This window comes from Alosa sapidissima, chromosome 1 (assembly GCF_018492685.1).
Source record: "Alosa sapidissima isolate fAloSap1 chromosome 1, fAloSap1.pri, whole genome shotgun sequence".
NCBI classification, from domain to species: domain Eukaryota; kingdom Metazoa; phylum Chordata; class Actinopteri; order Clupeiformes; family Clupeidae; genus Alosa; species Alosa sapidissima.
In genome coordinates, this window is record NC_055957.1 from 33,697,070 (window position 1) to 33,709,960 (window position 12,891).

Here is a 12,891-nt window from a genome sequence, read left to right on the forward strand (position 1 = left end):
GGAAACTTAGAATAACGCCAAGAAAATGGACGTGTGTTCCACAGGTTTTTTTTCCTATTTGAAAAGTTTTTTTTTCATCAAACACTGTTGTACTTTAGATTCCTCCTATGGTATGTTAACTTAACAGTAACTATAGGTTAGATAATCATTGCTTGCTATTGGAAAGAAACACCTACCAGTAATTTGGACGATGTCCACGCCTCCTGGTTAGCCAGCAGGGTGCTGTAATTTGATCGTTTTGGCAGAGTTTCGGAGAATATTCTTGCAATACAGAGTTTCGACGGGAGGTCATACACTTCAAGAGCAGGCTACTGTGCAGGCTGCCACATCACAACGCACAGAGCGCACAATGCCTTCCGTGGTCGTCCTTCTCAGTGTTCTGGCGACATGCTTTGCTGCGCCACGGATATGTGAACCTGGAGACGAGGCTTTAGGTGATGTTGACCATGATTTTACACAAACAATGAATTACTTAGGATATCTAATCATGTCTCATTCATGGTGCAGCTCTCTTGTAAACTTACTGTGTGTAATAGCATCATCTATTACCAGTCCGGTCATGTTTCTGGTTTTGTTATTCTTAGCCTACTAATGGGTTTAACATGTAGAACTATTTACGCTGTTTGTTGCGATGATGTTTTATTAACGTGTCATAACAACAGGAGTGTTATGATAAAGCAACTACCGTTAGTTTCTCTTCTCATTTCATTAGGCCAATTTAAGACATGGCGTTTAGAGACTTTGAGCTATAGGCCTAATAGCAGTGCTTCTCACTAGCGTAGTGTCGTTTTGTCTCATGTTATGAGTTAAGGGGACGATCTGGAGACCAAAAACAATACTTTGCAGACTAATTATATGCTCTGTGTTGTACTGGGAATCACAGTGAGGAGTCTATATTTATTTCAGCATCCCAAGAAAGTAAAGTTGGTGAGCATTTTAAGAACGCTCTCTGCTACCATCTAGCGTTCAACAAGATGACAGACTTATCAGTCATCACCCGGTGCACCAGCGAATGACTATTTCGTATGATGTATTTTTTTTTTCAGGAAGATGCCGAGCTCCAGACGAAGAAAAAGGTAAGTAATCCTTCAGGCCTTCAGACGCTCTATAGTACAAATTATCCTTATGGTATTACTGGGAAGTACTGCAAACTTGTCTCAGCATGAAAATAGCTGCCAATTTTATGCTTCAAAAATAACTACAAATGTTGTGCTTTTAGTGACTGGGGGATGTGTTGCCATCTGTTGTCTGTGACTCAGTGGTCTTGCGAAGTAAAGGCCTTGGGGTCATGGCCTGATCTTTTCAGGCTGGGGAAGAAGAAAAAACAGTCACAAATACCAACAGACATCACATGACATGACACGTTTCTTTGAGAAGGGGGGTGGGGGGGGGGGGGGACAGAGAGAGCAGTGTCTTAGAAAGAGAGAAGGATGAAGAAAGTGAGAGAAAAGGAAAGGTAGTGAAGGAAGAGGGAGTCTTGGAGCAGGCAAGACTGTCTATAAATTATACTGCTGCCTAAGGCCTCTTAAAACAGCCATGTTCTTGCTTGAAAATCATCAGCCACCTGTGTATGTTTGGTGTGATCAGCAGAGCCAGGAACACATATCTGTAGATAACCCATACTAACCCTCCTTAATCATCTCCTACCACATTTCACGTTCAACACAGGAAAATAAATTGATTATTTATGTTACTAATGGCACCATAGAGTCACATACAAGAAGGGATGCTTTTGATTTTTTGTAAATTTTTGCTAACATAAGGAAGCAGCATGGGAGACGTTTCTGCCTTAATTTTTAACTCTTTTTCCGAGCCTGCAGTATAGCCACAGTACAGCTGTTATAAGAGGGTCTGGTACCACTTTGTTATGATGCACTTGCTGCGACAGTCATTGATCTCCGAAAGACTTAAAATTAAGGCAGAAAAACAACGTTCCCCATGCTGCTTCCTTATGTTGGAATGTGCAAACATGTACAAAAAATCAAAAGGATACCTTCTTCCATGTGATTTCTGCAACAGTGGTACTGAAAACTTGTTGATAGCTTACTTGTTGATGTTTTGCTGTAGTGTAAACCAATGTCACACATAGTAACACTCCTCCAAGCTGACTCTGGCAGATCAAGTGAATAGTCAGGTGCAATCGATTATTTAATACATAACTGTGAATTACAAATAATAATAAAAAGGTTCTACCTAATGAGACTATTTTGTCCATAGACTCTAAAAGAAAACAAGTTTTTCCAGCTGTATTCTCCATAAACAGTAAAGTAAATTATGTGCCTACATCCAGAATATCACATCATTTTGACGCGTTTGACATCACGTTCTTGACTCGTCTGATGGTCTAACCCCTACCATTTGTCTCTGAAAGATTGAACTCCCTTTCCTCCCGCCCTCACACATTGTCTATAGGGGCGGTGGTAGTGTAGTGGTTAAGGAGCTGGGTTAGCGTGTAGTAGCCTGAAAGTTGTCGGTTCAATTCCCGGCTTCCACCGTTGTGCCCTTGAGCAAGGCACTTAACCCCAAGTTGCTCCGGGGACAATGTGATCCCTTGTAATATAGCTGACATATGTAAGTCACTTTGGTCAAGAAGTGTCTGCTAAATGTAATGTAATGTAATGTAATGTCTAGTGGAGGACGTCCTCTACACATCTGCATACTCGGCCACCACTACATTAAGCCTATGCGTAGGCAACGGAGCATAAGAATAGGCTATGTAACACGCAATGTCACGGCAATGTAGGCTAACAACGCAGCCTGGATTACTGCCACTCGTGAAAGTCCTAAAACTTCTACCCTCTCAAACCTCCAGATTTGGCATTGGTCTGCCGTCAGATTTTATTTTAAGTCATTGTTAAAGAAGCAGTTTACTAATCCTTTTGTAGGCCTACTAACAATTTTAAATCTCTACTGTCCACAATGGCACTTGCTAGCATGATCTAATCTCAACAAAACTCAAAATTGCACCTAACTGTGCAATTGTCATTTGACAGATAGACAGGAAGGGATAGACAGGAGGATGGCTTCCTTTCTATGGTGCTGACGAATCCCAGTTTGACAGTGATTGTAACTATACCTAATTTGATTGGTTGATCATCTTTTTATTTACACGTTGCTTTAGCAATAAGGGCTGTTTCCCAAAGTCGAGGAAGCATACTCAATGGGCGCGTTTTTAAGGTCGCCACGTCATCGAACTCCGCCGAGCACTGTTCCAACGTCAAGAATGCTCCGAAAGTCGTGACCTTAGTTCTGAGAATTTTCAAGGATGCATCTGTAGATCCTCAGGTGAACAAAAATGCCCATAATCCTCAGCGTTGACATGCATCGGAGCAACACCCCTACTGAAACATAAGTGTGCAGTTAAGAGTGGAAGCGCTCAGACGGACCGCAGTGACGTGCACGTTCACACTAGCTAGTCTGATCCAAAGTAGAGTCTGAGAACACAAGAGAGGCCTCTACCCTCATTTTTGTAGAACCTGACTCGCAAGGAAGCATTCTATCAAGGAAGCATGGTCGACTTTGAGAAATAGCCAAGGATTCCAACTGGGTGCCACTTGGATATGATGGGAGTGTACTGTGTTTCACCACATTCACTACATACAATTTATGGGGCGCTGATTCATTCATTGCAAAATAATACATGAAAACGGGAGATGACAACACGGCAAGAATGAACAAAACCGTAATTCGATGAAATAAAATGTTTCATTTACGACTGTCGGGTGAGATAGGGGAAGTCTGACTTCCCTTGGCTTCTGGGAGAAAACGGCACTGCTGAAGATTAGTTGTTTTGTAATGTCATGAAAATAAGCGGAATATTGAGCGCGATTATTTCAATTTGGACATGGTTGTTGTGTGTGTGTGTGTGTGTGTGTGTGTGTGTGTGTGTGTGTGTGTGTGCGTGTGTGTGTGTGTGTGTGAGTGGGTGTCTTTGTGTGTACGTGTGTGTGTCTTTACTCTTGATACATTCATTGTGAGCTATGACATGACATTTTCCCCATCCATGCCTTTGTGTGTGTGTGTGTGTGTGTGTGTGTGTGTGTGTGTGTGTGTGTGTGTGTTTGTGCTGTATGTCTGTGTGTCGTCAGTCACCTGCACAGACATGTCTTTGGCCTACTGCCAGGACATGCCCTACAGCCACATCACCTTCCCCAACATCCTGGGCCACCGTAGCCGCGTGGATGCCGAGCAAGGTGCCGAGTACCTGCTGCTGAGCGTGCTGCACGGCCTGCTCAACGGCGAGTGCTCCGAGGAGCTGCGGCTACTAGGCTGCTCCGTGCTGGCCCCGCAGTGCCGCTCCGGGCGCGCGCTCAAACCCTGCCGCAGCTCCTGCGAGGCTGTGCGTCGTGGCTGCTCCCACGCCTTCGAGGGCATCGACATGGCCTGGCCATACTTCCTGGACTGTGACCGCTTCTTCGTCAGTGGCCAGGAGGGCTGCTACGACCCGCTGTCCGAGTTTAAAGGTAGGAGAGAGTGAAAGAGAGATGTTACATCATGGTATGTGGTATGTGCTACGCTGGCCACTGAGGTCAGCGCAAAGTAGTAGTCACCACCACGTGACGACAGCGACGCTTGGCAAACCTTTCTTGCACCGCACAAGCCATTGAAAATAATGGGTGCTGTTGTCACGTTGTATGTGAAGGCCACATGAGGCTTCAAGACCAGTGAAGTGAACTTCCTTCTTCTTTTACATTGTCATTTCATTGTCATTTCAGCAGTCCTTTGCAGTCAACCTTGGTATCCAGTCTCAGCTGGCTGCAATTTGTTTGTCTGTAATGAATAGAGAGGTTGTTGATGTTGTTGATTTCAGCCATTGTTTAAGCCAGGGCTATTCAACTTCATTACCAAATGGGCCATACAAGAAAACCACTGGGTCTTTGTGGTCCACCCAAAATATGGTGTTGCTAAAATTACTCCTATTGTGGCTATAAGAGATATACGTTCATGAGTATCCAGCTCCATTTAATTTCAGTTCAGTAAAATATATTCACAATCACTGGATGTGGTGGACATTCATATGCATTAGGCTCTCAAAACAATTCCAAACAGACATACGGTGTTTATAGAGCAGGTCCATATAGATTTGTCAAATAAACCAGTAAAACAGTATCAGGGGATGAAATATATAACATTCACACCCAACTTCTGTCATAGCTCATATTTTTAAAAGAAATCGAACAAACAATAAGCAGCATTTTAATGCCTCAATCAAGTGATAGGCTATCATTAGCATCCTACGTCTGTCATATTTCATATTTGTACAATAAACCAGTGAAACATGCATACTGCTGCCAACGCAGGAATTCCTGTGTGGGTTATGTTATCTGACAGCCCAGTGTGAGAGGCGCAAGCGACCTTGTGTGCTTTTGCAGCCAATCACTGCTTTCGTTTTTATTTTATTGCTTTTATCATAGTCACGGAAGCCAGATTTGAAGGCATTGCGAGTATTGCATTGAATAGCACTGGGTTAAGCCTTGACCATGTTTATCATGTACTAGGTAGTGGTAGTAGGCTGGAGTAACATGGAGTGGGCATATTGACCCCATTCCTCACTGTTATCCTTATTCTGCATTCTCAGCAAGGCAAGAGTTTGCCTTTGCCAACTTTACTGACGAGCCTTCCACCATCATCCAGTTTACCTATCACACCAACGCCCAGATGTGGAACACCCTGAAGAAGACTGCCGCTAAATGTTCCCACATCTCCCGCACGTACAGCATTGGGCGCAGTGTTGAGGGCAAAGACCTGCTGGTCATCGAGTTCTCCAGTAATCCAGGACAACATGAGCTATGTAAGTACAGCCAAAGTGGTTGCTGTGGGACTGTGTGTATGATTGGTTTTGATAGATAGCGCTTTGGTGACCTGAAGCTTCATCACACTGTTAGAATGACTGAAATCCATCTCAATCAAGTACTACAACAAACTTGAACCAAAACATATTCCACAGTAAAGTAAGTAAACTGAATATAAATAGTACACATGCAAAAAACACAGAGAGAAAATGTTACTGCTGCCTTTTGTGCCCTCTAGTGGTGCCAGAGATGAAGTACGTGGGTAACATGCATGGCAACGAGGTGCTGGGGCGGCAGCTTCTCATCTACCTGTCGGAGTACCTGTGCTCGGAGTACCTGCTCGGGAATGAGCGCATCCAGACGCTCATCAACACCACCCGCATCCACATCCTCCCCTCCATGAACCCTGACGGCTATGAATTGGCCGCAGCTGAGGTAGCCGATCGCAACGACCCTGAATTCAACCAGGAAGTAAATATCCGTCCCCAAATCCGCGGCTCGAGCCGATCCAGCCGATCGCCACGCGCCCCACGCCACGCCAGGCCACGCCGTGCCGTAACATGCGTCCGTCTGCAGACCCGGCCGTGGTGCTTCATCCTCCTACCACCAGAGTGTGTCTGTGGTTTAGGGAGGAGAGTTAGTGTGACAGATGTCACAGAAATCATGGTCACACCATTCAGAAAAGCCTGTGTTAGATAACTTATCATGAGTTAAAAAAAACAAGGAGCATGTATGACAGACTGGACAATTTTAGTCTAAAACTTGATTGTACAACAGGTTCCTGTTGACTTTCAACTGTAAGCTACTGAAAACCATTTAATGGTTCCACCCCACAGAAGTGCTCATCCAATTTTAATTCATTCCACTTTTTTTACATCAGGAAATATATGGAATTACTGCATCTCAAGAGGATACTTAGAGTAGGCAAAGGACAGCTGGTTGTAGGAATGCTCATGTCCTTTTAGTTCCCACTAATGATACTTTACTCTCTACTTTCTTTTTCAAACTAGAACTAAGTGTTCCCAGCAGGCTAATGGACACAACAGTGCAGCTAAAAGATCTCATCTTTCCATCGTTAAGTCAGTGACGCCGTAAGATGTGTGGAGTTTGTCAAGACTGTTATCAACATTGTTTTGACAAATGAGATGATCACATCACATATGGAGTCCAGTTCCTATCTACTTATCCTATCCTCCTTTGGCTGTGTCAGTTGTGTCTGTGAACCTCATATTATTCACCCTGTAGATTAACATAGTCAACCAAGCTAATTCAACTTCACTTCTGCAACTTCTTATGATTCCTCCTTTAGATTAAAGGAAAATTCCGGTATTTAGCACTTTGAGTCCCTTTTCTGGTTTGTTTTGGATGAACTAGAGTGGTGGACACCGACATTTTGACGATTGGTCCTGTCTCAACTTTTCTGACTCATTTTGAATCGCCTTTACTGCTTCAGAGTGGCTGCCTACAGGCATGCTCAAACATGTCCTTAAAACAACCCTTAACGTTCGTGGTTAGAGGTGTTCCTTGAGTATTACAATCAAATATATCGGCGAAATGTATGATTTCCAGCCGCCTTATTTGCTATTGTGGAACACCTCACAACCACGTATAAACTTGCGTTCAATATTTGAGCCTGAAGCATAGACGGTGGCGCAGTAATATCAACGTGCAATGAGTCTTCCAACAGAAATCAATGGGATTTTACAAAATGCCAAATAAAACACGACAGAAACTGTATTTCGCTATGCTACTTGTTTTGGAACATCAACGAACACCACTATCCACTCGGTGAGTTGCACAGTTTTGAAAACGAACGTTAAGGGTTGTTTTAAGGACATGTTTGTGCATTCGTCAAAATTTTGGTGTCCACCACTCTAGTTCATCCAAAACAAACCAGAAAAGGGACTCAAAGTGCTAAATACCAGAATTGTCCTTTAACATATTCAACAAACCTAATTCAACTTCCCTTCCCTTCTCTTGAAAGGGTCAGCACGGGCTACAACAAGAAATATTAAACTGAAACGTCCAGACACTGCCCTGTACCAGAATGCTGAATACTGTCACTAAGCCTGTTAATGCCAATCTTGTCACACTGTAAAGGTGTGCATTCAGAACCCAGCTTAACACCATCCATATTCCAGGGTGCACCACAACAACATATTCTGCTTGTTCAGGCTCGATTGGTGTATGGCCAGTCTTGTCTGTGTCTGTAGGTAATTGCAAAGTTAGCTGAAAAAATGAATATCACCTGAGGGAGATATCACAGAGGAATATAGTGCCATGAGTAAGTATAAACTAGATCTTAGGCTGAAATCTGAATGCATAGCTTAACAGGTCTAGACTGAGAGCTGAAGTGATAGCATTCAGTTTTGTTATGGGGCAGTTCAAATACAGTTTGTGCTTCAGTACTTTGAACAACATAATGGATTATTGGCAAGAATAGGAAAATCACTCATTCACGTATAGGCCTATCACTTTGCATTCAACATTTTGCTGATCATTAAAATTGGGAGAAAACAAAACAGCTATACAAAAGAGCTGTAACTACTACACAACTACACAATGCTGTCAAGTCAGTGATCTATTACAGATCTAAACCAGTCTTTTTTGGTCATCCCGTAATTGCTATCCCGTGAACCGTGTTGGTCCATTATGAAATTGTAATTTCTTTCTCTTTATAAATATCATACTTTGTACTTTCAACAGGCAACTAAAGCCAAACCCTTTAAACAATTCTAACTTTAATTACTTCACTCTCCGTACCTTTAACTGCCAATTATACTGTGTTTTCTGTGTTCTGTTAGACTGAACTGCACTGTACTTTGTAACTTTGAAACACGCCCTGACTAAAATATGCCATTTGTTTTCCAGTGGCTGATCTGGAGTCAGTACTCACAACAAGAACAAAAACACACAATAAAAGAGAGCTCTGTCTGCTTGTTTCTCTATAATGAATTAATTAAGGTTTCCCTCTTCTGACTGCTGCTGTGTGTGGGAAATATCTACAGGGCCACATCTTTAACGGATGGACCAGTGGCCGTCGCAACGCTCAGAACATCGACCTGAACCGCAACTTCCCTGCCCTCACCCACATTGCGTATAGCCGCCGCCGCTTCAGGCGCTTTAGAGTGGACCACATCCCCATCCCCGACTCCTACTGGTTTGGCAAGGTACCGATGCATCGTCATGCCCAGCGTTCCTGTGGGCCCTCATGACACTGAAACTAGCATGGCTTCTCCATCAAGTGCTTTATCAAACTGGGGTTTCAGGAACCTGCATAAATATAGCAGACTGATTGTTTATCTTATGGTTTGTTCTTAGGATCATGCTTTTCATGATAGTATGCCTTCAAATGAATGCAATTCTTCCATATTAATAGCTTATTAACTGACCCTTGCTCCTCATACGGTTCTAATAGCACAGTACTGCCCGGTCCGTGTGTCTCACCCCTGTGTTCCCCTGCAGGTGGCTCCAGAGACCTACGCGGTGATGAAATGGATCCGTTCTATTCCTTTCGTCCTCTCGGCCAGCTTGCACGGTGGGGAGCTGGTGGTGTCCTACCCCTTTGACTTCTCCAGACACCCCCAGGAGGAGAAGCTGCACTCCCCCACGCCCGACGAACAGGTCAGAGGTCACGGTTCAGGGTTCACGTTCCTTATGAGTTCCTTGGGGCGGTGGTAGCGTGGTGGCGTAGTGGCTAAGAGCTGGGCTAGAATGCAGTTGCTCTGGGGAGAATGGCTCTTATATATAAATGTAAATATAATAGACATGTGTAAGTCGCTTTGGATAAAAGCGTCTGCTTAATGAATAAATGTGTAAATGTGAGTTTAGCTGATTGGCTTGCTGGGGCAGGAAGGGGTTGTCCGACATCAATATTGTTGTATACCTCTAAAGCCACATAATCACATTATATACTATAATATACAATATGTATAATAACAATATAATTGAAATGATTTTTTTTGATAACAGGTGTTCAAGCAGTTGGCCAGGATTTATGCTGACGCCCATGCTGAGATGGCCAACAACGATACGAACAGATGTGGCGCATCGTTTATCAATAGAAGGGGCATCATTAACGGAGCCCAGTGGTATAGCTTCGCAGGAGGTATTTTCCTCCCACAGAAATTCACATTTACTGTACAGTATTATACTTAGACCTGAACACCTGGTTAATTGCCTTTACTCCATGTCAGAGGGATCCCTTTGCATTGCACAGTATGGAGTTGAACATTTCATTATAGCTAGTACCCTGTAGCCTGAAAATGGCTGTCCAATATAATGTCCTACTGTCCAAATGCCTCATTCATTTGCAGGTATGGCTGACTTTAACTACCTGCACAGTAACTGTTTCGAGGTCACCGTGGAGCTGGGCTGTGACAAGTTTCCGTCAGAGGCGGAGCTCTACCCGGAGTGGAGACGGAATAAAGAGGCCCTCCTCAGCTTCATGGAAGCCGTAGGTCCAGTTTCTCATAATGCTCTACTGATTTTGATCCAGAGTTTCTCCACTGTGGCCTTTCATCTAGTCATGTTATCATCACTTGCATTTCATTAGGTTCTTTGTCATGTGTTTCAGTACTACTGTGATCATTGCATAAGTGGTACTGTGACACAATACATAATATACAATGTTCAATGGTTAACAACGTGGAATGGTTAACAAAGCTAGCATTAGCAGCATAAATGAACACCAAGTTCCATGCTTGTATTTAAGAGTATGTAGAATTGAGCACTGAATGGTGTGAATTGGCCACTGTTGCATCATTCTTGTAGGGATCTTAGGCTTCTTTCATGTTGACTTGTTCCAGGTCCACAGAGGAATCAAGGGTGTAGTGAGAGATGAGCATGGCAATGGAATTAAAGGTGCAATCATATCAGTGAAGGGAATACGCCACGACATCACAACAGGTGAGCCATCACAAAGCCATAAGGGTCCTCGGCTTCCTGTCAAAACAGCTCTGCTTCAAAACATGTATGTTCCTCTACAGGGGAAGTCATGCTTCCTGGAAATGGAAGCATTCAACTTAAATTCATGTCAAATATATCTCTTCCCTATTTGCCACCTATGTAACATTTTCATTTAATTCCTGTAGCACTTTTGATTAAACAAATAACCAAATAGTTTAATTGTAAATACAAATGTCAATCTCTTACTGAATTACACTGTTCCCTTTTGAATCGAAAGTCTAGAAGATTGAGCAGCTCTCTCAGTAGCTAAAAATGTATTATAGTTATTACAATAACATGGACACTGTCTTTAACGCAGCGGACACTGTCTTTAACGCAGCGGACACTGTCTTTAACGCAGCGGACACTGTCTTTAACGCGGTGTCTTTAGCACGGTGTCTTAACCTTCCTGTGTACCCCTCTACTCTGTCCCTGACCCCCACCGCACTCCTGCTACAGCGGAGGACGGGGATTACTGGCGTCTGCTCACTCCTGGCCAGCACATCCTGACCGTCACGGCATCCGGCTACTCAAAAGCGGTGAAGCGCATCAACCTGCCGCGGATCATGGCCCGGGCCGGTCGCGTGGACTTTGTCCTGAAGAGGGTCCCGTACAAGCCGGAGATGGACGACCTCTACATCCCGGGCATGGAGACGTATGAGCGCTTCGACCCCTACAACCAGTTTGAGAGCTACACGCAGCGTGAGCTGGGAGAGAACGGCGAGGAGAGGCAGGAGAAGCCCTGGTGGTGGGCCTACTTCACCCAGTCGGGGAACGCAGCTCCCACCTGGCTCCTCAGGAACTGAAGGCAGCCCACACAGGCAGCCAGTGAGTGCCCAGGCCACACGCCGCTACCTGAACCCCATCATCGCACCCAGTCCCCAGGGGTAGAAAAGGAGCACTCTGAGAATGACTGTCCAACGAGAGCTGCGTTTCCAACTTTGGACACTACACAAGTGGATATGCCCCTGTTTCACTGATCAGGTGGCCCTGTGCTCGCTAAGTACTCGGGAGTAAATACCTTATTTAAGGATAGAAGGGCTAACTGGCAGTGATGTTGTTTGTCCTCTGTCTCTCTTCCTCTCCCCCACTGGCCAAAGAAAAGCAATTGTGGAAAGCAATTGTTGTGTAGTTCAGGGTAGTTCATGGTACTCTAGGAGCAGGATATTTAACACTATCTGTTGCTGCACTATTGAAGGACAAGACAGATGAATAGATAAAGAATGGTAAAAGAGCTAATGACACTTTTTCCACACGCCAAACTGCATGTTTTCCACTGAAATATTCAAACTTTTGTCATTTCTGGTTATTTTCACTGCTCTCATTGACTCACAGATTATAGCAATATTGCCTTGTGATTATATTGTGAATTTATCAGTTTGAGGTTTTGAGCAGTACTCGATTTTTATTAAAACATATTAAAAACCTGGTGCAAACTGACCCCATTGTTGACCTTAAGCAGCAGGTGGCAGCAGAGTCCAATTCATTAATCCTCCATTTTAGCCAAGTTGGAGTGAGCCATAGGATTTCTGTACAGGAACGTTTTAGGGTTTTATATTTATATACATATCTTTTTTTAGTTCTCTTTGAAATGTGAAATATGTAGCTGGATATAAGGATGAAAATATAAAATATTTGTGGGTTTTGAAAACTTTTGAAAATCAAAGTCTTATAACTTTATTTAGCTTTCGAGCTTTTTGAGTTTTAATGAGTCACTGACCAGAAATGAAAGATTGGCAAAGCTGCAGTAAAGGAAAAGAGCTCATATTAGGATGAATGGCATTAGTAACAATGGATTTCGGACATCGGCTTATGAAATCCATCTTTGTGGTACTACCGGATCATACTACTTGGAAAAAGTAATTTTCAGAAAACAATCTCTTAAAGGCTGCATTTACACGTTGGGCTCCATTTAAAAACAGACTCCTCTCTTCTTCACTGCCCAATTTTACTTTCAAAAGCTCACACACGTTACCATTGCTGAATTTTCCAGCTTGCTTGAAGCTGTCAAGGTCAAGTTTGACCTGACTTTCAAGTCTAACCAAATTCACAGACCTGTTGAAAATATATAATGCAGTGTTTCTGCCCCAAGGGTCCACTTTCTCTCCATCACTCTCCCCCCTGCCCCCAGTGGCCACCCCCAGGAGCGGGC

General features: G+C 43.7%; 1 protein-coding gene across 2 annotated transcripts; it reads left to right on the forward strand.

Moving 5' to 3' along the window:
- The first annotated feature begins 201 nt into the window (after positions 1-201).
- On the forward strand, positions 202-12,303 carry cpz (carboxypeptidase Z). 2 transcript variants are annotated; one of them, XM_042094669.1, is made up of 11 exons: positions 202-434; positions 1,047-1,076; positions 4,089-4,463; positions 5,579-5,791; positions 6,031-6,263; positions 8,801-8,962; positions 9,258-9,416; positions 9,765-9,900; positions 10,109-10,248; positions 10,601-10,700; positions 11,199-12,303. In XM_042094669.1, exons 1-11 carry the CDS (start codon positions 350-352, stop codon positions 11,543-11,545), a joined length of 1,980 nt encoding a protein of 659 aa, XP_041950603.1. In that variant the 5' UTR covers positions 202-349; the 3' UTR covers positions 11,546-12,303. The 2 variants fall into 2 exon arrangements, with proteins under 2 accessions (XP_041950603.1, XP_041950612.1); XM_042094678.1 differs by having other exon boundaries at positions 6,031-6,227.
- The last annotated feature ends 588 nt before the right edge of the window (positions 12,304-12,891 follow it).

Coding starts and splice junctions, on each gene's coding strand:
- cpz (XM_042094669.1), top strand. CDS start 350: ATGCCTTCCGTGGTCGTCCTTCTCAGTGTTCTGGCGACATGCTTTGCT. Junction 435..1,046: donor ACCTGGAGACGAGGCTTTAG/GTGATGTTGACC, acceptor TTTTTTTTTCAG/GAAGATGCCGAGCTCCAGAC. Junction 10,701..11,198: donor ACGCCACGACATCACAACAG/GTGAGCCATCAC, acceptor CTCCTGCTACAG/CGGAGGACGGGGATTACTGG.